This window comes from Macrobrachium rosenbergii, chromosome 53, assembly GCF_040412425.1.
Source record: "Macrobrachium rosenbergii isolate ZJJX-2024 chromosome 53, ASM4041242v1, whole genome shotgun sequence".
In the NCBI taxonomy this organism is placed as follows: Eukaryota; Metazoa; Arthropoda; class Malacostraca; order Decapoda; family Palaemonidae; genus Macrobrachium; species Macrobrachium rosenbergii.
The window spans coordinates 9,081,938-9,108,944 of record NC_089793.1 but is presented as its reverse complement, the minus strand read 5'-3'; the positions used below and the strand labels follow the sequence as shown (position 1 = coordinate 9,108,944).

The 27,007-nt window shown below is 37.2% G+C and overlaps 1 protein-coding gene across 1 annotated transcript; it reads right to left on the bottom strand.

The window, feature by feature from the left end:
- Nucleotides 1–2,978: 2,978 nt before the first annotated feature.
- Nucleotides 2,979–25,746, bottom strand: RNaseZ (ribonuclease Z). Its single transcript, XM_067096309.1, is given in 13 exon segments — nucleotides 2,979–3,625; nucleotides 4,048–4,170; nucleotides 4,753–4,853; nucleotides 7,053–7,353; nucleotides 8,617–8,818; nucleotides 10,042–10,257; nucleotides 16,858–17,377; nucleotides 17,753–17,912; nucleotides 19,603–19,709; nucleotides 21,469–21,670; nucleotides 22,468–22,654; nucleotides 23,485–23,630; nucleotides 25,550–25,746. Coding segments are annotated over 13 exon segments (2,613 nt in total). The 5' UTR covers nucleotides 25,694–25,746; the 3' UTR covers nucleotides 2,979–3,421.
- Nucleotides 25,747–27,007: the final 1,261 nt, after the last annotated feature.

The following is a 27,007-nucleotide window of genomic DNA, read 5'->3' as shown; positions in this document are numbered from 1 at the left end:
GCAAAAAACTGAAACTGTAATCTTAAAGAAGCTGTAAAACTAAGTTGATGTAAAGAGCAAAATTTCTTTGGTGTAGGATCTCTTGGAAATATTGAAAATAAAGAATGTGGTATTTTTTATGTACATTTAAAGTCTTAGTTGGTTAGATTCAGATTTTTCATTCCATGAAGTTTGGAAGTTATGCCTATTTATCTGTGTATGTTAAAAATCTCAAGAATATATGACTAGATGTAATTGAATCTAAGCGAATTCATTCTCTCAGTGACCCTTTCACTGAAAGTTTTTAATATAAAAAAGAATTAACAATTTGCAATGATAGAAGCCATCCTGCCTTAAGTTACTGGAAGCTCAATCTCCAACACTAGATTTTTTAGATTTTTGGGGCATCCTGTCCATTTAGCATGTTCATTACTCCTGGATGATGAAGTCATAAATTCATGGGTACAGTTTCAATTATGTGACATTGGTAGACTTATACCCTACAAAGGACTCTTGATATAGATATTTCAATGACACTAAACAATTACTCACAAAAACCACTTTTTCAGTAACCTCATTATTTCAATAACTCATTAGTAGTGATCTAACATATTTCATTATTTGTAACACCTCTATAACTAACAAAAGATATCTCTAATTTTTTGTACAAAAGGACCTCATGTGAAATATTTTTGCTGTTGATTTGTATAAAATTACCATTATAATTCATTATACAAAATTCTGAAATACATTATCAATCTCATGGTGAAAACAGAGAAAGCTTTGCAATCAATCATGCAGTGAAACAGAGATTATCATCACCATAATGTAGTTTAATGAAATTCCCGGGTCCTATTTCAACTCTCACACAATTTCCTAAATGCTATTTTCTTAAACGAAACATAAACAAAAATGGACAAGATAATGTTAAAGAATTTGTAAGAACTCAACGGGAAAATGAAAAGTAAATGGCGCAAGGGAATGCAGCTGGGCTGAAGGGACACTGTAATGAACCTTCTGTACCAAATGGAACATCCTACACAAAGCACATTGTGGTTTATATCACCTAAAGGAAAAGGTTGAATAAGTATGTGGGAAGAAACCAAACAGGAAAGGATGAAAAGAGATAGTACAGGGCAGATGCCTTTTAAGGAGATTACAATTCCCAACACCACTTTAATTACAGCCTATACATACTGCCGTGGTTGTTATCAGTCAAATCAGATCCAAACTTTGTTACCAAAAAGTATTGATTTTTTGGAGCCAGAGCTCATGTATAGAATGCCACAAAATCAGTCATGATTGCAGATCTATTAAAGCTAAGAACTAATAAATTAGGTTGTTGATCTTTTTCCAAACAGTTTAGAATGAAATATGCGAACAGCCTCATCATTACCACTGACAATCAAATCCAACCTTAACTCTAAGCAACCCCTTATATATGCATGGCTGGAAGCACAGGAAAATTCAGTTTATCTTTTACATAAAAGTCATCTGAGACAATTTAAAACTGGCAGCCATACTTACCTGGTGTTATTCAATAAAAGATTAATTGTGGATAAAAAGTTTCTGAAGTGTAAATAGAAATCTCAATAGCATTTTTCCCTCTTTTTAAAGTACTTATGGTGAGCAGGAATGTAGTAATTGTCTTAGAATTTCTGAAACCAAAATGCTTAATTTCTGCAAACAACCAAGTGGACCATCTTACGCTTCCTTAGGGACAATCATTTTCCTCTGATTACTTTTTCCACACATTCAGCTCCTAAGCTTTTGCCTCATTAGTCGAATGCAGTGTGAGACTTCTTGTCAGAAAGTAGTCCTCTGCAGCCTCTTAAAGGGACACCTCAAGTTCAGGAGCTCCACGCTGTCACTGCATTTCAAAGAATGTGGTTATTATTCTATGAGCCTTACTTTCTGATTCTTGGGCTGCAGTTGCCCTTCATCAACTTTTTTTTGGAAGCCTTAGCCTCCCATAGTAATTGGATGCTCATTTGTATTTCTACCTCTAGTCTTTCATTTACGTAATTGATCTAACAGTTATTATTCTTCTTCAAGAAACGCACTAAATGCCAACTTTTATTTTGTTTTGTTTAATATTTGGCTTGAAAATACTGATGCTTGAACATCTTCCCCTTAAACTCATTTGATGCCAGCAAAGATAACTTTTTTTTTTTGCAAAGTCTTCTTATCAGATGCAGTTTTTCAGTTGCTTCATCTCCTTTACCTCTTATCTAAATGGGGACTTTTATCTCTTCAAACTTGGATTGTACCTTGCTCTTCTGACACACGTCCTTTTTTTTCTTTGTGTTAAGGAGGCTTACTTAGTTTGAAGTGATACAAAATTATATTAGATTTCACTAGCTAAAAAATTACCAAATACCATGATCACTCTTCTGGCACAAACAACTTTCAACTTTCACATCTAAATTCAATAAGGGATCAAAGACAAAGGAGTCAAACATCATGTTGTGTTTTAATGAACATGTACTCCTTCTGAATGTAGAAACAAGGAAAGTTAAAATTAGGTTCAATAAAAATAATGAATAAAACTGTGTAAAAAAAGGACAAGTATTCAAATTACGAACTAACAATTATGCAATAAATATCTGCAACACTTCACACACACACATACCAAATTAAAAATGAAATTAAGTAATGTTTACAAGTTTCTAAACAAAATACACTGAGTTAGATTAAAATTATATTTAAAAAGTGTTCTGTAAAAACTCAAATTTATTTTTCTTTACTGATACCCATGTTGACTGGATAAAATTGAAGGTCTTCTCACCTAATATTGCCAAAATACATATATATACATGTATATATATATACATGCATATATATATATATATATATATATATATATATATATATATATATATATATATATATATATATATATATATATATATATATATATATATATATATATATATATATATATATATATATATATATATATAGTACTATATAGGTAAATAGAAGCTGAAATGAAATTCTTTGTGTTACTGTATAAGATTTACTTCTGGAATGGGCAATTCCTTGATGATTATCTACATCAAAATTTCAAAGCATTCTATTACTAAGAAATATAAATCAGTTATAATCAACACTGTACAGTATTTGTTACAAAATATATATATTACACTAAGCTAAACCAGGGCTAAGACCAACTGCCCTTTAGCTACACTGCTATATATACACAATTCATAAACGCATTCGCACATACCAGTCGTGATTCTAACTGGCAAAGTCATCACTGCTTTCTCAATAATGGAAAGACTGTCTGTACAGGAAGATCCTCAAATTAAAAATGGTGGTGTATGGTGCGCTTTGCAAGAATCTGCACGTTAGGTTTGCATTAAAAATGCCAACATGAGTACAAAATCAAACTTTAGTGAAAGTAAAGTTTACAAATATTTTAATAAATAAATAATGAGTTTCACACCTTATTTACTTTCTGCTTTTTCGAGACACTTTCCATAATATTATTCTTTGCAACGAGGCTTTCCATTTGGGCTTTCAAGTTTTCACGGGCAGCACGTTTTTTAGCAGTTTTCCCTAGCATGTCATCGTAGTCTTCGGCAAACATTGTTACTAAAGCCTTGTACATGTGGTGCAACTTTGGAAAATTATGAAGACAGACCTGGAAATATAAAATATATTTCTAGATAAGAGATATGACCGTATCTTAGCACACACACCCGTATTTTAACATGTGCATTGCACATAGTCCTTGCCCTATTCACCAAACTACATACTTTCTATGGATCTTAAAAACTATGAAATGAAATCACATTAGCAATTACATTAGTACTGACAATGTGAATGTATTGTACTTCCCTATTTCCTAGGATTTTACAAAAATACACTTAATCACTACGAATTTACCTAAACTAAATGATGATAAAGAGTTCCTTAAGATGTGTACAAAGTATTCAAAACTTTTCCTTATAAAAGCATCAATATCTTTTGTAAAGGACAGATATTTTGTCTTTAGGCTATTCATTAAAAACCTCAATACAAAAAAAAAAAAAAAAAAAAAAAGAATAAAATCATACTATTTACCTTCATATTGTCAAAAGCAATGCCCACATTATCCGGAACAGCAGACTGCAGAAGTGGTACTTTAGCATATCGTTGTGAGAAATGAGTGAGCAAAATGTGATGAGCATTCATGTCACGCCCAACCTGTTCAGAAAAACATTCTCAGTTTTACGCAATTATCGCAAGTGATCAATAACATTACTATTAAACTGTCAGCAACTGTGATCTTGACCAACTGGGACTTTCACTCTCAAAAACTGTAGGATGCATTATCTTCAGCTGCATCAACCTTTGTTTATCAAGATGAGTAAATTTTCGGGGACTAACTGAAATAACATATTCCTAGCTCCCAAAGCAAAAAGCAGAGGTAATGCCACTTTCCTGAGCAATAACAAATTGATTGCTCTTATTCAAAAATCAACCTTGAAAAGAAATTGTTGCATATATAAAAACCATTGCTCTAAAAATTGATTTTTTGGCTGGTCCCAGTGAATCAAACTAACTTCAGAATTTAAATGGCCTCACTGATAACATGCAAAGATTTTAACATTCATTCTAATTCAATTTTGGTAAAAGTTTAAGTAACAAGCATAAATCTACTGCATCCATCTAAAAACAAAATAATTTCTCAAACCTGCGCTCTTGCTAAGTTAAAAATTCTACTACAAAAAAATTTTGTGAATTACTCTCGAGGACTTCAATACCAACAAATGCACATATTTTTACCTGAATAGCTTGTGATGTGGTTGAATGTGTCTTAATTCTAGCATCCTCCTCCAATTCATCTTCCATTGTGGCTTCATGGATCAACAAATCACAGTTTTGACCTGAATATGATGTGAAACTACAGTATTTGGTGAAGATAATGCATTACATGAGTATTATTTCATAGTTTTTATTTGATCTTGCTAGTTTTTCTTTGTTATTCCTCTTATGTAGATTGCATTTTATTTAACGGCATATTTCTTTTCCCATAATGGGCTGCTTTCCTTGTAGGGGTCATTGGTAGGCTTTCTACTTTTTCAAAGAGGGGTGATGCTAAGAATAACAATTTTTATATACAAGTGTTAGGGGATCAGTCCAGATCTTCAAGATATATGGGATAAAATGACAAAAATAAGAGAGTATTGAAAATATTTTAAGGTAAAGCTTTGATGAACAAAATATTTATATACTGTAAATAACTTTACAAGTGGTGACTGTACTACAAGGTTGTTTAGGGGTATAAACTGCCAAGCGAGAACAAAAGGAAGGATGGAATGGATAAAACATATGTCTAATTACCAAAAATATAAACCTCGTGAAATGTCAAAAACTATACACGGTATAAATTTTAGCATTTTAAGAGAAAATCTGCGCTGAGAAAATTGAAATATTCAAATAAAAATTTTCCTCCTGGAAAGCTTGAGCACAGATAAAATCATGGATAGTAGTTTCCTCCAATCAACAACCTCGATCTATCATTATTTTAACATATTGGCAATTATGGTCTTCATCCTTAGAAAATTTCTTCATCCTTAATATTCTCCCATGGGCCATCCAAAATTACAGTACTTTCTAGCAAAAATACTCAATATAATTATTCAACAAAAAATGTAAACTAACCGAACCAAATACATTAAAACCCCGGTCCTCGACGCTAATCCGTTCCAGAAGAAGCGTCCAGATTCGATTTGGTCGAATTCTGAATCAATTTCTCCCATCAGAAATAACTGAAAATGGTTTAATCCGTTCCTGACCACCAGTCATTACCCCAACCTTGCCTTTTTATACAAAACATTACACAAATTACAAATAAGTTCAGAGTTAAATAACTTACTGTATTAGAAGCACATTTTTTAAATGCATACTGTATCAAAAAAATTGGCCTACGACCAATGCGGCCGTATTACCAATGGTAGACACAGCACCATAGTCTAGGCTAGGTAGCCTATAGGCACTACCAGAATGTACTGTAACGGGTACACACAAAAGCTGTTGTTAATAATAATAACATTGAAAAACAAGCCTGATTATTACAGTAAATTAATAATACTGTATTAAAAATGAGCCGAATTACTGTATGTCTGTTATCATAAAATTAAGAAAAATTTCCCAAGTTATGTCAGCACTTGGCAGCTTGTGGCATGAGTGGATGTAAACAAACCAAAGCGTCATCCTGGTGGCGTATCGCAGCACTAATTACATAAATGTTGTTTACATTCAGTATTAATTTATGGTAAATTTCATACAGTCTACCGGAAAACAACAGCAGCAGCGTGTGTGGGCTTTAAACACTTTTAAATATGCGTGGGAAGAACGCCACCAACAATGCCAACTAGCAGTGGCTGACCGAAACACTTTTGTTTACAAACATCACATGATTCATAGGGTTGGATTCCGGTTTGCTGTTCGAGCTTCGACGCAAAATTTACTCGATGTTTCGCGTTGAAATCCGATTATGTCAAGTTCTGGTACGGTCGAGGGCCGGGGTTCTACTTTACAAACATCAACAAATTATTAACACTAACAAATCATTACTACTGTATTATAATCATTAACCCAGTCTATTGGTTACAAAACTCTAAAAAAGATTTATCCAGGCTGGTCTCTCCAAGGGCTGTGAGAAGCAGTTAGAACAGAATACAATCTCTTTCTGCATCCGAGAAGCCATTTTCAGAGCATATGAAAATGTTTTGGAGGGCAAATCTGACAATATTTTCATCTGTAATATCAGAGCTCTCTCTACTTCTTTACCTTTTAAGAGCAATCCAGATGTCAACACTGTTTTAATGGCTTAAACTTGGATGTACCAAACAGTTTTCAAAGGTTCTACCTATGGTACATAGCTCACAGGTGTAGCAGAAAACTGATGTGCCCAGGATTTCGTGATAAACCAAATTGGCTATATTATAGGTAATGAGTTCTCATAAAAAACCATGAATTATGTTTTTAAAAAAACAAGTATTCCAGCAGGAAAATAAATATCAAACTGATATGGAAATTTTCCAAGTTATGAACCAAGAACATCGCACAATATAACTTACCTATTCTAACAAAGTCTTCACATGGCATAGTATCTCCAGAGTAAGCTACTTTCCATCCATCTTTATGAGTCCATGCTACACCAAATGAGTTGGGGCAATGTATCACATATGTCATATCAATAGATTTCATATCTAACTGTTCTCTAATTTCAGCAAAGGAATCACTAAACTTAAAATCAGAAAATAAAAATCTCTGATTCCCTACTAAAGTAAAGTCTTGTAATATAGGCTCAAAGTTTTGGTGATATGAATGCAGATAAGCAATGATTTTTTGAGGAGCTAGAAGTAACAGCTTTGGTACCTGAAAAAAAGAAAAATGCATCATAAATCATCATTATAATCTTCATTAACTTTTCTATGTCAGCTTTCTCCTTTACGGACGAGAAGCAAGTTCTCTTGACTCTTCGGTCATGTGCATTTTCCATCTGAATTCCACCTGAATTTAATCCTTGATGGACAGCAAACCATGTTAAATTCTTTAGATACATTTACCATTGCCTTCACTCTAAATATCGTGTTATAGTCCACATCTTCACTCTAAATATTGTGTTATAGTCCACATCTTCACTCTAAATATCGTGTTACAGTCCAGTAACACCATTAGTTAAACAAGTCTTTCTGGTACCCTCTGCTTTTGTAATGTCCATCACATTTAATCCTGGTATTCTGTTAAATGCCTCCTCAAAATCTATAAGATTTAATATAATCTCTTTCTCTTTGCATGGTAATTTTCCTGTAGGTGCCTAATAACAGAGTGCCTGAGTTGTTGACCTCATGATTTTAACAATTTTTCACAACACTATCCCAATATTTTCACCGCAGGTTCACTCTTATTCCTCTTTAATATCCACACTATAATAAAGCTGGTTTGTATTCATGTTCTTCATTCAAAAGTGTCAAAATATTCTCAATTGTTCCACATTTCTTTCTTTTCAATATTTATTTTAAATTTTCCTTTCATACACTGCACTTCTGCTATATTCCAACTTCCCTCAGCTACTTTGTTATCCCGAATACTGTATTTACTCTTTTACTTCTGCTGTGTTAAGGCTAATTCCATCACCACCATCACTGCCTCCAATGCTACAAGATACAAAGGGCCTCTGTGAAATTCTGTCATTCATATCTTTCCTTTGCTATCACTTCCACTAATCTCCTGCCTCATAGCCCTCATTCAAGCACGTCTGTGTCTTCCAACTCTTCTGGTATCCAAAGGTACCCAGCTAATACTGTCATACTACTCTCCTGCATATATTTCATTATTACTTATACAAAAAACATGAACTTTGCTTTAAAAACCTTATTAGTGTTACTGTTAATTAATGTTCATTAATATTAAGAGAATGTGACAGCGTAAATGACTCATTTCCTTAATGCCTTACACCTTTGCCTAACAGTTTTCCTTAAATTGTCAAAGTGGAGACATCAGTTCATAAACTCTACAATTATAATATATTATGCAAACACCAAGCCTAACACAGAAGTTTATCTTCAGCAATGAAAATGTAAAAAAATCATAATACAACAGGCTCTCAAGATAATCAGACCAAAGCAAAATACTTACACTTTCAACTCCAGCATGCTTGAAAGCTTGTCGTCTGGCCAACAGTAATCGCACAAATCCGATATGATGGTCAGCATGAAGATGGCTAACATAAACAGCAGCCAGTTGTTGCAACACCTTCTCGGACTCAGATAAACCAAAAAATCTTACTAACTGTCCATACGTTCCTTCGCCACAGTCCATTATCAGAGTTTTATCGGAGCTGTAAAAAATATTCAATTATATGTAGTGTGCTCTAAATAAATGCAGTCATCCAACACAAGCACACAGTGTACCAAACTCGATGAACTAGTGCATAAATGTGGTTCAACCCTTAAAAACAATTTTTAAGGTGTACTTGATCACTTACTTTAGATTGCTAATTATCAAGTAGTTTACCCGCATCAATGAGTGGATCTGTCTTTATTAATAATAGTTTTAGATATTATTTATTAATAATGAGTCAGGCAACCACTACTGGAAATTTTACCTTAATTCACTATCAAAATGCTATAAGAGACCACACAGTGCAAGGTCTTTTAACAAATTACCAAACAAACTGAATACTGCACTTGATAATGTATGTATCACAATCTATCAGCTCTATACTATGACTTCCTCATTCTAGGAGTGTCACAATATGAAGTACCAATAGCTGCAAGCAACAGAAGTGTCACTTTATGAAGTAACGTTGTGTGAAATGCCATCATACAAAGTGTCAGCAAATGGAGTGCTAAGAGGCTAGCAGAGGGGATTTCATGTTTGGTACATGTCCACTCACAGGGTCAAAATTTAGGAGAGAACTGTAAGCCCGCACACAGAATTGCAGGAGTAATAATGGTTTGTTGTCTGTGTACTTGTAGTAGAGCAATAATGCATACTTCAATGCAATTCTGCAAAAAGTACATCAACATTTTCTTCAAGCATTTAAGTCTTCCTTGTTAAGCTGTAGCACTTTTATCATTAGTTCAAAGTTATCAACTCAACGCACATACTAGACATACCAACCGATGGCAAAGGAACATTGCTATACCTTGACTTACAACCCTGCCCTAGCCAGCTTCTTCACTTTTTTCAAGTGAGTGTACTTCTCTGTGGCAGTAGGCAATGTCTTGCTTACTTGAAATGTTTTTCCTGCAGTAATGCAGGTTATGTTGTAAAGAATTCTACTGTAAACCATCAATTAAATATCTGTAGTTAAAATGAATTGAAGCAATTTGAAGGCAATGAAATTTCTTCAATGTCTTACACCCCCAAAATTGGGAATTTTTATTAGGGGAAAAAATGTGGTATATTCAATGTTGTAAGATGTTACAGAAGTACAAAATAAGTACAGAATATGCAAGACGAATTGGAGTTTGCCTGGCAAAGGAAAAGAGTTGTACCTACAGAGTGATGTAACAACATATTAACCACCAAAGTACAAGAAAAATTAATTTGTCTCACCTCAGATTCATCAATATTCCTGAAGTGTTTCGAGTTTTGTTGGGAATGCAGGAACCAGTTCCTAGGAAGATGATGTTAGGATAACTGTTAGATCCTTCTGCGTTGCCTACACTCTCGATCAGCTTCGACTTTGCTTCTTCCAGTGCCGAATCAAAGTTCTCCATAGCATAACATTCTTCCTTGTATGTTTCTGGGGTTAAGCCCAACTCACTTGACCTGCAATTAAGTGAATTGTTATGAGCATTGTGAATTTCATACAACAGATCTTGCCATCTAAGCATGTTGACATTCATTTTTTTAAACACCAATGTAGGCAACTAGTTCATGGTCTCCCTGATTTCATTTTAATTTCTTTTTGTAAGCCTCATTTTCTAATTTTCTTTATGATCTCTATGCCCTACTTCACTGCACAATGTCTGAGTATATCAACATAACCCAGCATTTTATCATGCAAATGTAAATTTCAAAAGCTGAACATAAAATATCATAATTGTTACAGTCAAATAAAATAGCAAATACTAACACTACCCTCCCTTGAGGTTAACACAGTTCTCAGCAATGACAATCAATATGATATTTTTATGATAAAATAAAGTTTTGTACATACTACCCGCAGATATACTTAGCTATAGTCTCCGAATGCTCCTGACAGAATTTCAAACCGCGCACACGGGCACAGGTAGGTCAGGTGATCAACCATACCCGCCGCTGGGTGGCGGAATAGAACCATTCCTGTTTCTAATCAGATTTTCTCTTCCACCTGTCTCCTGAGGGGAGGCTGGTTATCATCAGAGATATCTGCTGGAAGCATGTACAAAACTTTATTTTATCATAAAAATATCATTTTTGTACATGCAACTTACCCGTCAGATATATACTTAGCTGAATGGCACCCTTGGAGGAGGGTAAGAGACAGAAAATAACTAAAACGGGAACAACATATGTTGTAGGATAAACAAAACCATGGTTCTTACCTGATTGGGCAGAAGACTTCATGGATATACTGTCTATGAGTCTGCTTGCCTCAGGAGCTTCACAGCGAGATGTGACCCAGACTGACAGCCCTCTGGATCGTACAATGGGGATGACCCACTAACATGGCCGAGCCTATAGCGGATCGCGGTCAAAGGGGGCTGACCCACTTACATGACCGAGCCCCACACCTGAATCGTATCAATGGGGGGCTATCCCTCTTACATGACAGAGCTAGGTGTCCATACAAAATTGCAAGGAACATGACAACCAATCCCACCACCTGACCAATTCTAACCTTGTTAATGATAAGAATTGAAAGGGGAAGCATAATTCCATCACCCTCTTCAACCAACCATAAAAAACACACACCAAGCTTAAAAAAACAACTAAATTAACTAAACTAAATAGGATTGATTCAGCTCCTGTCCCAGCACCGAACCGCAGATACGAGACGCTCCTAGAGAGAAGCACTTATCATACGTTACTCAATATCTCTCGTAAGTAATGAGATGCTAATGAAACTTACACCTCCAATAGGTTGCTAAAATAGACTGGAGAGACAACGCCTTGTGAAAAAGCCAAGGAAAGTAGCAATGGCTCACTTCGTAGCTTTACCTAAGGAGCTTAAAGTGCCATCTCACATGAGATATGCGCCCTTGATGACGTCCCTAATAAAAATGACAGCGCATTCTTGAGATCGCCAGTGAAGGATTCCTGACAGAGCACCAAAGACTTTCAACCGATCCTCCCAGAGATTTCTTTCTTTTCTAAGTAGAATTTAAGGCTCCTGACAGGGCATAGAGTCCTCTCCAACTCATGTCCCACACAGAAGAAAGACCTTTAATTCAAAGGTTCTGGCCACGGTTTGAAGGATTTCATTCTTCGCTAGAAGAATGGTTTAAAGGATATATAGCCGAACCTTCCTTAAAACCAACTTTGCCGCTAAGGCTTGTATTTCACTTATTCTAGCTGAGGCAAGGGCAAAGAGGAAAAGACTTCCTGAGAGTCCCCACAGCTTGATGAGGAGGTTCGAATTTTTTTAGGACATTAAGAATTTCAAACTATGTCTAGATTCCAACTGGGAGGTTTCAAGTCCTGAATTTGATTTCAAAAGACCTATAAGGTCATGAAGGTTCTGTTTTCCGAGATATTCAGATTCTGTGTCTGAAAACTGAAGATAATACTCCTGTATCCTTTAATTGTGGATACAAAGGAAGGTAATGTTCCTTTAGGAAGATAAGAAATCAGCAATGTTTGTCACAGAGGTACTGAAGAGGATATCTTATTGGTCCTGCACCATCTTCTAAAGACTTCCCACTTCGACTGGCAGACGCGAAGACTTGAGGATCTTCTGGCTCTTGCAATAGCTTCGCAGCTTTGTGCTAAAAACCTTCGCCTGACCAGACCTTCGATAGTCCAGTTAAGAAATAGACTGAGATATTTAGTATCTTTGCAATCTAAGTTAAGCAATGTTTGGAGAAGATCAAAGTCTGTGTGGTAGCTTGATCTTGGAAAATCTACCATCCATTCCAGCACTTGTGAACCAGTCTGAGCTGGCCAAAACGAGCTACCAGTGTCAGTCTCGCACTTTCCAGATGATGCAAACTTTCACCACTTCTCCAGGGATCTTGAATGGGGAAAGGCATATCCGCCTCAATCCTGTCCAATCTAGAGAAGATCACCCATGCAACTGCTCGGTCCCGATATCGGAGAGCAGTAGTTTTCTAGCCTTGCATTCCAGTGGGTTGCAAAGTCGAGCATTCGCCTTCCACAGGTCCGTTGGGTCTGCAGGACTTCTGAATGAGAGTCCACTCTGGAAAGGGACCCGGATCCTTCCTGCGAGAAGGTCGGCCTCACATTCCTCTCTCTTCCTGCAAATCAGTGAGGAGAGTCTGATCCTCCTCCCTGAGCCCATAACAGCAACGCGGCCGCTTCAAAGGAGAAGGAGTGTTCCTCTCCTCGTTTCCTTTATATGTTTCAACGTAATGAACGTCTGAGTTCACTTGACCACGGTTCCAAGACAAGAACTAACTTGATGGAGAGCCAAAATGAATTGCTGATAGCTCTTCTGTTGATGCCAGTTCACTCATCTCTCCCAGGTGCCTGACATTTTTTTCGAATTTAGTGTTGCCCCCATCCCGACTCCGAGGCTCTGAGAACAACACTAGGGGTAGGGCTCAATCAAAGAGACAGTCCTTGGCATAATTTTCGATGGTTAACCACCAGTTGAGATCCTCTTTTTATCTGTCCGAAATTTGGAACAAAGTTGTTAAGTCCTGAGACTTGTCAACTCTTCTTTAGAAAAACTGAAGAGCTCCAGATGAAGTTTCCAAGGAGACGAACTGTTCAGCAGGAAATGGTCCCCAGCAAACTCATCCACTCCTCGATCAATGACAATGCTTTTCCTAAAAACTGTCACCTTTTCTATGCAGCTACCTATTCTCTCTTGGGAAAGGCCAGAAAACCTGATCAGAATCCCCAGGTAAACAATGCCTGCCATGGAACAACCTGGGATTTCTGGAAGTAATTAATAGTCCAAGGGACTTCACATATTTAGTGACTCGACAAGTACTCAGACAACTGTCCTTTGATTGAGTCTGAATCAGCCAATCGTCAGACACATTGGATATCCTCACTCCTGTTAGCTTCCAGCGTGCCACGTGCCCTTAAGATGCCCGTGAACACTTGTAAACAAAGACCGGGCACAGGGACCTGAATTGGAAAACTTTTCCGAATCAACCTCAGAACTTTCTGACGAGGGATGAGAATGGAATGGAAGCAAGCACCTGCAGGTCCAGGGAGACCATCCAACTTCTGACGAAGAGCTGCAAGAACTCGAGGAGGTAGTTTCATTTGAATTTCTTTTGACAGTGAAGAAATTCAGGGCGCTTATCCAGAACCCCAAGCCCCAACCCCGAGATTTCGGGACCAGAAAAAGACGGTTGTAAAACCCGGGGAATGGAGTGTCTTGAACCGGTTCTATTGCTTTTTTCTAACAACATTTGTTCCACTGCTAGAAAAAGAGCCTGGTTCTGATGGGATCCCTGTAGCTGGCGGATAACTCCTGGGAGTTGAGGTTAAAGGAGGACTTTCCCCTGAAGGGATAAGGTAGCTCTTCTTAAAATGGAGAGGGACCAGTCGTCCGCCCTCTCTGCTCCAGACCTGCGAATTGTAGCAGTCTGGCACCCACTGTCGTCTGGAGTACTTGCTCTTCATTTGATCCTCTGATAGAACGAGAGAAGACCTCTCTCCTTCTCTCTGGTCTTTTGCCCTGAAGGAGGGTCTGGATTTGAAGGACCACTGAAAGGGCTCCTGAAAGGGTTTTCTCCTTCTACGCAAAGGGACGGCAGGTCTGACCCTCTTCGAGACTGGGCCAAAGGTCTTGTGCCTCTTCAGACAAAGATGAGAAATCTCCTTCACAAGTTTTTGAGGAAAAAAGGTGAGGAAAAAAGGAGCAAACAGAAGAGAGGATCTCTGAAGAGGAGACACAGACTGTGAGGGAAAGAGCTGAATACTACGACTTTCAGAATAGCAGCCCTAATAAGGCAGCGATCAAGGAACTGCCCTCACTGCTTTGTCCAAGCAAGACAAAACACTCACGGTCATCCAAACACAGGAATTCGGGATCCCGAGTCCTGTTGGCCAAAGCTCCAAGAGACCAATCCATAAATTGAAGACCTCCACACTCTAAAAAAGACCCTTGAGAGATGATTTCACTCATTTCTGTTGTCATGAAGTTAGGGAAAGTCTCCTGGAGGAGTCAACTGATTAGAGAAATTCATGTCAGCAGATGGGGAGCCCCAACCCCATAGGCCTTGGTCTCATACCACATCTGATTTTCTCCCAGAAGTTTCAAAGGAGGGAAAAGAGAAAACTGTCTTGCTTGCATCCTTCTTAGACTGCATCCACCTTCTACCCTTTAAAGGCCTTCTCTCATCGAAATCGAGGGCTGCATCTTGACAAAAACGAAGAGGGTCTAGTTGACTTGGTGCTGTCCCACAAAGATCCCGGAGAAGGAGGGCAGCATGACAAAGAGAATTTCAAACTCCTGAATCAAAACCGAAGCCAACCGCTTGTAATCCCAACCCAGCGCCCTTAGAGAATCTCTCTCTGAAACTTCCTCCAAAGCAGCAGCGGAGAGGAAGGCTTAAGAGAAGAAGAGCGCCTATCAGGCTTAAGCGAGCCTGAAGGAGATGCACCCCTGTCCAACGAAGAGCGCTCCAGGAGAATGGCGCTGAGAATGGCGCCTGACTCGGATCGGGCGCCTGACAGGAGAGGGGGTCCTGTCCACTGATGAGCCTTCCAGAGAGTGAGGCCCTAAAACGAGGGCGCCAGGAGCGCTGGCGGGCCGGAAGGGGAGCTTGGAAGACGATTTAGCGCTGGCCCAAAGGAGAAGGTACAGCAGAGGCAAATGTTGAAGGAGAGGCTTCTCCGATGACGAGCTCCTGGAAGAAGTGCGCTGCTGGAGACTGCGCCAGTTCACAAGAGCCCACGACTAAGAAAACTTGCTGGACGAAGAAGCTGGCAGAGAAGAGGCACGAGTTGAAGACGAGAGCTCAGGAACTTGACAGAAGAGTCATCCTTCCTACGAGAAGAGAGTCCTTAGCAAGATCCAACAAGTACTGATAACTGCTCCTGGAGGCCGATCAAAAATCTTCTTCTGCTTAATCACACCCTGATGGGAGAGAGAGGAGGGGGATCCAACAGCCTCTTCCCCACAATAGAGAACTGGAAAGCGCCAGGGCTCGAGAGTCCAAAACGCCTACCTAGAGCCCCAAGATCTCTCTTCAAAGGGCGACTCAGCCGGCTCCAACCACGCCCGAGAAGACGCTGGCCAGACGACGAAACACTTTTTCAGGATGCCTTTTCTATGGCGATCCAAGGCAGCCTGGGATGCAACAACAGGATCAGCCAAGGACGCTGATCGTTGGGGATGCCTCTGATCCTCCCCAAGTGGCTTTCACATCCCTCCCTCCACTGGTCCTGGGAGCTTGGAAGAGGCCCAGGCCCAGAGCAAATGTGAGCTGAATCAGACGCCTCCACAACACTCAGACATCAGCACATATCACTGTCACTTACCTCCTTCATCGCCACAGTTGCGATTTCACAGGCTAAGTTCCGCTCATCGGGAAAGCCATTTTCAGAGACGAATCTGGTGGTTCGATGAAGGGAGAGAAGGCTGAAACCAAAGGATTAGAGAGTCTATTGGGTTAATTTCAAAAACCATGTTTCAGTAGAGCGAGACCTACTGAGCTTTCTGGAGGGCCTTCCAACCTTATCCTTTTCAAGCTTCTTCAGATAAGAAGACAAAACCTTCCATTCCTGACAGACAATTTCACACTTGCACCTATTGTCCAAGAACAATCATTCCCCTGGCACCTCATACATACAGTGTGAGGGTTTCATACAAGCTTTCTGCAACCTCACCTTACATTCTTGCTAGCACACGGAACACAGGCAAACATTAACGTCAGACATCTTAAAGAACAATCCAAAAGCAAATCCAAAACAGTCCACAATACAGCGCATGCCAAACCAAAGATCCAATACGGTCACCAAATTGTAAAGAGATCCTCAGCAAGGAGAAAACGAAAATCAAAGCAGGAGGAACTAACAACAGATGTTGCCAGAACCAGCGACAGAGAAAATCTGATTAGAAAACGGAATGGTTCCTATTCTCGCCACCCAGCGGCGGTATGATTGATCACCACCTACCTGTGCGTAAGTGCCGCAGTTTTGAAATTCTGTCGAAACGCTGGAGACTATAGCTAGATATATCTGACGGGTAAGTTGCATGTACAAAAACAAAAAATTATATCCAAGGCAGAGTACACTGCAAACAAGTTTATTCTTGGCTCCATATGATAGTCATTAATGTTGTTGCTTGATGCAGGCCCTAAGATATGGTCTGGTTCAAAAACAGAAGCAGCATCGTTGTCTCACGGTGAGTGGTTATTTCCACACCTATCAGTCTGCTGACCATTTCCATTAATTCCATCCTGATCGCCAGAGCCATCTTTATCCCCACAACATGAGGCATCTTGCAATTTTTTTACAGGAATACTCTGATCTTTTAGTAGAGGGAAAAGATGTTCACTGAGTAGATTTAGTTTGTACTGTATTCGATGAACAGCTTCTGACCCCATGCACTGGCTGCCCTCATTTATATACAAATGATTCGTGGAAGGAGAAAATCGTGACATCCATTCCTGGTAGCGAGGATCACTGACGACATGTGAAGATGTGAAGTGGACCACTACTTCTGCCAAATCTCCGTCACAGGTTGCTGAAGCTTGGTACTTGTTGAATGCTTTACAATCTAATAACGAATCTAAATATGCCACAGATGGAGCCTCCACAACTAAAAGAACAAAGAAATAAACAATATAGGTTACTGAAAGTAAAAAGATATGTCTATTCATATAACACTGTTCTTCACTAATCTCTAGTCAAACATTTTATGCCCTATATATCTGGACAAAATTTTTATTAACAGATGTAATATACATACTCTATGGAGACTCTGCCTTATGAGTAATTACCTCACTGACATTATGCTAAACACCCATTAAGGGCAGAAAAACCAAGCATTGGTCAGCTCCTAAAATGGACCAAGTGCAAGTACATGACAGGTAAGATCTGCCCTCCCAGAAGCATCTCACCCCCATCTCACTGGGCCTTAAAAGTCGAGTAGTACTCTCATATTTAAAACAGAAAAATAGGAAACATCATTTACCAATAAAAACAGGACCAGGATCATCTGGGGCAGTGACTTCTGATGCTAAAACCACCTTCCCATCTGGTAACGTGACATTCTGTCCCCGCTTCAGGTCCCCTAACAGCGGCCCAGGAGGTACTCCTGCTCTCACACATTTCTCTAGCAACAATGCTCCAGCCTGTTAAAACAAAGGCTATGATTAAAAACTGGAAAAGGAAAGTTTCAACTGCAAAGTCTGTTTTTCATAATTAAATCATGCAACCATTATCATCCAGCCTTAATATTATATGAGTCAATATTTTTATATGAGTCAAATATTAGGTGCTAGAAGATATTCAGGTTTCATGCACTTTCATTAAGCAAAATGTGAAAAATTAATTAAATTTTCCCCTGCCTGTGAACAGTAAGCTACCAAATTGTATTACAAATGATCAATCTTTTACCTAAGGGTATGAAATTTTACAAAACTAATGTAATCTGAATTATATTACATGAAAACTATCTTTTACAGAGTAAGACAAACTAGTCACTTTAATTACTAATTATTTATAAACAGTGGTTAGAGAACAGGGAAGGTATACAGTATTCCAGTGATGCCACCGAAATCAAAAGCCATCACCTTTAATAATGACTTTTCAGTAAAATATGTAAAATCTAAAAGTTTTTAAAAACAATACAGGTAATACCTAGCATATATGCAGTAATTTTAATATGCTTTTTTCTGACACCAGTTTCACAACAAATAATGTAAACACAGTTCACCGCCCCAGAGGGTGTTTGCCAAAGGCCTTTATAGGTACAGTATGCTGAGGCATAACAAGATACAACAAACATAAAAAATAAACACAGAATCATAGCACTTAGTCAAACCACCATAATCAGATTGCACAAAAAGAAACATGAAACAGGATATACAAAAATTTGCATAATAAAATTCCTATTGCATAGGGAAAGTGGATTAGTAACAGGATTAACACATCTTGCTGAATTACGGAAAAGTCAGAATACTTCAAACTGAGTAACAATTGTAGGCAATAAAAGATTTAATTGGTACACTAATCCAAAACATAAAGTGCAAGAAAAATGCATGTAATGTAACAAATACAAAAAGAGCCCACCTAAAGAAAGGGCAAATTGTTAAAACTAAGCAGGTGAAGATCAGAAAATTATAAGGTAAAAAGAGACTTAAAAGAGATATATAAGAAAAACACCAAACTTACTAAGAGAGAGAGAGAGAGAGAAAAACAACAAAAGCAAAAATAGTACATTAGTGTTCAATGCCCTCTGGTTCAGGAAAGGGATAAGGCAACCTGTGAGGCCCTGGAGCTTTGAAATCTGGCCACACCAGAAAGATCAGAAAGGACGTGATGAGGGTGCACTCATACCTAACATCCAAGTTGCTATTTTCATAAGACATGTTTTATAAGACACCTTTCGAAGTACAGACCTAAAGACCCAAGACTACAACTTCAATTTTTTGGACAAAATGGAAGGCTACTAGTTACAGGCTAAAACAACCTCCAAGATACGTGAACATGGTTACGCACTGACCAAACCTCACAATGGGGACAGATAAATGGAAGTAACTCAAATGATTATGTCATTAGCAGAGTGAAGCCAGTAGTATGAGGTTTCTCAGTAAATTTGGTAACTGTGTTCCCCTCTTTGGAAAGCTCATTCTCACTTAGGAATCACTGTTCATACCCTGTGGTAGTTCTGATAACTGGAAGGGTTACTTTTTCTAACAACTACATATTAAATATGTGTTTGTATAGTGTCACAACACATTTGGTACTACACATGATTTATGAAACAGAAAGAATGCAACAACTACCTTGAGGTGGGTCTACATATAAGCAACCGCTTACATTTTTGTCTTCAAGCTTCTCCCTTCTTTCTTCTGAGCTCAAATTATCCCTTCCCAGACTTGGATTCTTCTTCAACCAAGGCTGCTCATGTGCATACAAATCTTCAACTAAATAAAAGAGGTACAGTAATTAAAAATAAGCACAATACAATTATTTTTTATCTATGGATAAAAACCTACTCTTACATGAAGTCTTGGCAGACAAAATGAGTGCTGAATGACAGCTTAAAATGAGCTAAGTCATGTTTAGATGATAGGCAAGACCTCTCTCATGGGAAGCCCCTTTCTCACCTCTTAAACAATATGTCCTTCAAGGCTTATAAACCTAGATGCATACCATTTGAGAAGAATAGGAAATGGGGTATCAAAGTAAAAGTAAGAGGTTTGTATCTGACACACATTTTTTTCTTGGCAATAACTTTTTATTTTCTCTCTTTGACACCTTCCCATCAAACAGTTGAACTTCCTCAACTTTGTCTGCTTTTGCTGGGGAACATATTCTACTGGTAAGGTCTGTAAGTCTAGAAATAATTCACTGATCTCTTTAAATTACTTTATAATAATAATAATCCACCTGGCATTCCATCTGGTTTACATTTTCCCCTAATGCCCACTCTTCATGATTTGCTGGGCCCTTCTACCGGAATTGGAATATAAGATTTAGGCCAAAGGACAAGTGCTGGGACCTATGAGGTCATTCAGCACTGAATCAGAATTCATTGGAAAACACTTTGGTAAAAAATGTGCAAACATTCTCCAAACATCACAGACTTCATATTTTGATTCAAGACTATGCACTATTGAAAAATTAGGATTAAATCCAAAATGAGTTGACAAATTTTTTGGATTTCCACTCTGCAAACATCTGGAGAGAAAGGTTGTTTAAACATACAAAGGAGGCAAAGTTAGTTCATGAACCTGATCTTCGACTGAGATGGCCAGGGCCAGGTACTTTTTATCCATTCTATGACTACAATATGAAAAGGTGCCAGATATCTGCCATGAGTGATTCATCTTGACGGCAGTAATATATTGGTCAACTTACAAAAAATTTACCAATAAAATGTATACTGTAATGCCTTACAACTTCATTGGTGATAGCTCTCTTGCTTTCAAGCTAGTAAAACTGTAGTACACAAAACAATTATGTCAAATACTCTGAAAACTATAAAGAGAAGCAACAAAGAAGAGACGAGAAAATCAAAAGCTGTTAGCAAAGGCATGAAGTGAGAGCAGGAAACCTGGGTCAAAGTGACTCCCTAGAAAGGTTAGTTAGTTAGTTATAAATGATTTGTTTAACCAGGCCTCTGAACCCTTTTAGGGTTCTTCTTGGGCTGGGGGGGGGGGGAAGAGGGGAGGAAGAATACATAAAAAATTAAATAATTAAATAAATAAATAATAAAAAATGGGAAAAAATTCAAAACAAAATAAAACATTGGGGGAAAAAAAAGAGGGAAAAAAAGGGAGAAAAAAAGAGGGGAAAAATTATATTTTATTTACTAATTTAATTTTGTTTAAGAAGAGAATGATATTATTAATTGAAAAGTTATTACCTTCTGCTAGAATATCCTTTATTGATTTATTTTGTAAATAAGTATTTCTTTCATGTTGCCATCTGGGACAGTCAATCAAGATATGTTTGATTGTTACTGGCATGTTACATCTTTCACAAGTTATTGGATTTGTGCGCAGAGTTGACATCAGATGACCATGTGTGAGTCTGGAATGTCCTATAGTTTAGCTATCATCACCAATTAACTGATTTACTATTAACAGATTTACTATAGTCGTAGATGCCCTTGGAAGAACTTGCAGCTCAGATTTACGACTTCACAAGCATAAATATACTGTGGGTATGTGTGCTTACCTTCCTCCTCATTTTCATCCACGGGGTCTTTTTCACTGCTATCACCACTTGATGATTCCTCTCTGGCCCACAGAGGAACAGCTTCAATACTCAATGGATCATTGCCATCACCAATGATGCCATTATTTTCAGCATAATGCCTGTATTTGATGTTCAAGTCCCGAAACCGGATGAAGTGCCTAGTACCATAATAGAGAGACTCCTACAGGGAAAAAAGGAACAGCATTTTCAAATTTATATTTCATTCCTATAGTTACTTCTGCAAAGCTTTCTTTTGCCTACAAATAACATTAATATTGAAAAAAAAAATATGAAAACAAATCAGATGATAAAAAAAAATTACTTGGGGTTCAAGTTAAAAACTGACTTGCAAAACTTTCAGAAACATTATTTACAAAAAACAAAAAGTGCTAGAGGACATGATGGAAATATTCCTTATCACAGTCTATGTCTGTTGCCTTCCAGTCTGCAAGGTCTCTAAAATTTCAAATTTCTTTTACTTTCATAATTAATATCTTGTATTTTCAGGGTTCTATGCATTTTCCCAATAATATAGCTTCATTTTCCTTCTTCCATTTTTGCATCTATATTAGTTTAAACAGTAAAACTCATTCACAGTGCTATATTTTTCATCATTAACTCCTTCCAATAATGACCATTTTACAAATCCTTTATAATCATCTGAGTGAATAACTAAACAATACATCTGCCACAGTTAACAGCTTATGAACAACTGTTTTCATCTAGATAATTACTAATGGTTCAAGTATTATCTAAATCTAAAATAAACTGTCTACATATCCACACCGCTTTACGAAAATGAATATGGAATCATTTATTCTCAATTACAGCAGACCCATTAGAAGTTATTTCTAGGAATTCAAGTAAGTTATGTGGAATTCTAATTTCATTTATGGCCAATTAGTAATAAAGCAACATGATTTTTTAGAAAAAATGCCTCACCATCAAATATCTACATTTCTGTTGTACAGTACTCACAATTCCAGCTGGTCCATGGAGATTAATTTCCGGAACACCAGTATCTTGAAGTGTAAGAAGTATTCCAGGAAGGCCTCCAACATTACTCCATGATTTATGGGTAATCAAAATATGTTCCATCATTCCCAACTTCACCTTGTGTTCATATGCAAGCCTTTGTGACCCCTCTCCACAATTGAAAAGAAACCTAAAGCCAAATACATACCAATAAGTCATTCTCACCAAGCATCATGAGAGCAAAGTTTACAAAATGTTAAGTGACATTTACAAAAAGTTGATGTACAAAAAGTTGATATATCTCAAAGGGACACAAAGTAAAAATAAATTTATATGCAAATAAATTCACATGCTTGTTATATATAATTCTGTGCTTATTTAAATTAAAACAGCAGTAACCTACAGTACAACAGTAAAATCCTAAACTCCAACGTATTCATACTCAATCTGTGTTCAAGTAATTATTCATTATATATACATAACCACAAATATAAGCACAAAATTTCTTGAATTATTCTTATAGCTCCTACAATACCAATATTTTTAACACAAGCTTAATCATATGCAGATAAAAAAATATACTGTTATTGGCATCAAGCACTCTCAATGCCCAAAAGGTAAAGCTCAAGCTAACAATATAGAGGATGATGGGGTCCACATTGTGGTGGAAATAGAGCCTTGAAGAAGGAAGAACATTTCTCCTACTTTGGCAACTTACTGGAATGGTACTTAGATGGCAAGAAATGCGAGTTGTCTAAAGAAAGTGGAGGGAGCCTGCTAGAATACTGATAAATACAAGTACTGCATACTGTTGGTTAAAAAAACAGAGATCTATGACTTGAACATGAGGCTTGTTTTTCCCTACACAGCAATTTTATGGCTGACAAAATAAGCACCTGTTCAAAGTACAGGATTTAAAACTGGGCTTCAACGAAAACTGTCAATTCTAAATCTTGTGCATGCATCAACTGGTGATTTAAGGCTATCAAAATAATACATGAGGAAATATCAACCTTTTACCTTGCTTGTTCAGTGAAGACATAGAGAGACCTTGGGGCTCCTGGTGCTCCAGATCCAAGTACTTGAAGATAGACTGTAGATGGAGAGTATTTACGTAATTTCTCTTTACGGGCAAGGCGAATGCCTTGCAGCTCTTTGACGTCCACCTATAAATATGTGTTTATTAAAACATCAATAAGTAGGATATCTCACAATAAATATATCAAAGTAATATCAAGCCAAAAACCTATAAATATGCATGCTTTCTTGAATAGTTGGTGGGATGTTTGGAATGGCTGGTTCACAAAATATATCAAGCTATATTTATCCCGTTAGGATAGACTCCAATTACTGTATAAAGTGGAAACCATTTTAAGATACTTAATTTTTTCTGTTTGCCAACACGTTCCACATGCCACTTATTCTATGATTATTAATAATTTTTCTTTATACATAGTCCATTTTAAATTTTGAGATTTTAAATGTTTTCATCACAATCCACCTGCTTTCGTTTTCATTCTTTCTCTAACACAGTATAACAGCACTATATATTTTTTTTGCCATATATATATATACAGTACTTATCTTAATAAAAATCAATTTGCTTCTGTTTCTTCACTTATAACAATAAACAAATTATCTTTAAAATTCTTAAAAATGGCTCACGCAAAATTCCAGTTCAAATTCTTCTTCATGGTTTTTCTCTCCACATCTCAGCAAGTCTTCAAAACCAACTTTGCTCCTAAGTGATGGTTTGTTTGACAATTCTCAAGATACTGACATTCATTCTCAACACAAATGTTTACTTAACTTATTACAAACCCCAATATAATTCTAATAATGATGGGGGACCCTACAGGGAAACCACTGTAAAACCCAGTGACTAATATTAGGCTATGTTACTGTGCATCCCTTCTTTTTGATTATTTTCTTTCTCTCTATTAGAAAATGTCCAGGAATTTCACTCATTTTTGTTTTCCGTTACCGAAAAATGCGGTTTTTTACTGTGGCCTTTAATTTTTTCTTAGACATCAGTGGACGTAACAGGTTGACGTACCATGCCAAATGGAAATATATGGGAAATTCATCAAAATCACATAAAAACAATTAGAAACTATATTTCCCATTTGGACTACATATTAGGTTTAAAAGCGCAAGTTAGGGTTAACTATTTAATCAATCAATTACAGTAGTCTTAAACTAGCCTAGTCTTAAGTTACTTTCTGACAAGTTCCTTACAGACTTTCAGCTTCTAGGCTATAACCTACCTTGGCTTAAGCCTTCTGTCTATAAACAGAAGCAAGAAAACCTTATAAAGGTTTAGTAAAAGTTTTAACAGGAAAAAATGAAATCCTCTGGTGCCGAAAGATATTTCATGGGAAAATATTAAAATATATAACTATTCTAATCTTTAGTTTTATCCCAATTGTTAACCTAAATATTTACTCATTTAAATCCTGCTTTTCAACACAGACATCAGCCTTATGCTAATGGACGTGACACCTCAACCTTATGTCACAAAAGGACTAAGAAATCATTCAGTTGATTTGCAAGTATCATTAAGTTGCAGATCCAGCAAACACTGACCCCCTGTTGAGAGGTTGGACTTGTTTCCATCTCAAAACTGACAAGCATTAAACCAATAACAAATTGAGATGGATAATAACTGTTCAAAGAGGTTAAGGGTGGCATAATTTTTGCTCAGGTTAATTAAGCTGTGGGGTTCACGTGGGATGCTGCACACCAGGTTAGGTTAGGCTGGGGTACAGGTACGCCACAGAGGACTAGGTTATTAGTTAGGAAGTAGGATGCAATGCATCACTGTACTTCACATTACAGGCCTATTTTGACCTGGGGTAGGCTCTACATCAGTTTCTTCACGGACCATCCAAAAATCTTGGTTTCCAGCTGGAATATTTATTGGCCTGGACAGCGTGTGGTTCGCTTATGATTACACAAGCAGCAACTAATAAATAATAAATAATAGGCTAAAACCAATCAGAAAAACGTATAACTAATCAGAAAAATAAATGTCAATTCATGTGTTTGCCGACAAATTAATTCGGTAGACCAGTTCTCATCCTACCTTTTTAGGCATACTTCTCAATATGTCATACAATTTCTTCTTTTGACTGTAATTCCGGAAGGACGTTCCAAGTATCTGCCGAGTTACTGATGATCCTGCATTAAGTGTAATTACACTTTTCACAACATATGATGCAATATACATTGAACTAACTTCGGGTAAGCATGCAACGTCTGTTTCAGAGTCGCTACTCGGATACGGTTATTAATTCCTGCTGAAGATAAAACTAAAACGTTATTTTTCCTTAAATTTTGGCACATATGTAATAATTTTTTATATTTTTAAAATATTTATTAGCTATTGTATGTAATAAAAGTACTTTATTGTCGTAAAATTATCTAGTCTAGTATTAATAATAACAAAATTTATTATTTTGTGAACCGTATATAAGGGCTAAGGTTCCTCTCGAACTTCTTCATCTTTTTTTATTAGTAGATTAAGAGAGGACACATGGTTTACCCCAAACGTCAAATTTTAATTCCAAATTATAAATCGGCAATTAAAATGCATACTGGAGACAAGAATATCACAAAACCAAACACAAACTTACTATGAAAGTTCTCATGAGGATCAATTATCTGATGACGCTAAGCAAATATATTTACAGTGAAGTCCGCCGAGGTTCTGCTTCTATCATGGTAAGTTATTTTATAAAAATACGCTACCCTTATATTTAGGCGGTAAGTCCAATAGAATTAAACGAGTGGCAAGACATATAAATCAAACCTAAATTCACCCGACATCATGTTTTCAAAAACCCTTCCTTGGTGTAATTTCATCGGCGTTTGTGATATATGTCATGGCCTCTTTCCTTAACTACCTACGCCACTTTTCAATTCACATGCAGATATGGTGTGTTGAATTTTTTTTTTTTTTTTTTTGAAACTTCTATGCAAGGTCTGTGAACCCCGCACTGTGATGACTCTATTCCATTGCGTGAAACGGAAGGAGGGCATTGACTCTTCATTCAGTGGCATTTTCCTGATCATTCCATACTCCTTTGCCCTTGGTAATTTTAAGGTGCATATAGGTCTAAGATCTTCAGACCACTTTGTCACTCGCCATCTTCCGAGATTAACTTTGGAAGTGTTTCTGTCGGTCTCGATTTGGACTATCGAGTGGGATCTTTTTATTTGTTTGCATGTGTTGTTTTCAGTACCAACTGTTATAGCTGTACTTCATATAAATGCGGCTTTAATGCTTGAGGCAAGATACTTGATAATATAAGCCTTTTCGTGATCTTTCATGGATTATCATTTATGGATTGAGACAGTCTCTTTGAGAAGTCAGTTTCCCATTCTTTATTGCAATGCAAGTTTGATAGGTTAACGTTAAGTATACCTTAGTTTTACCAGACCACTGAGCTGATTAACAGCTCTCCTAGGGCTGGCCCGAAGGAGTAGACTTATTTAACGTGGCTAAGAACCAATTGGTTACTTACCAACGGGACCTACAAGT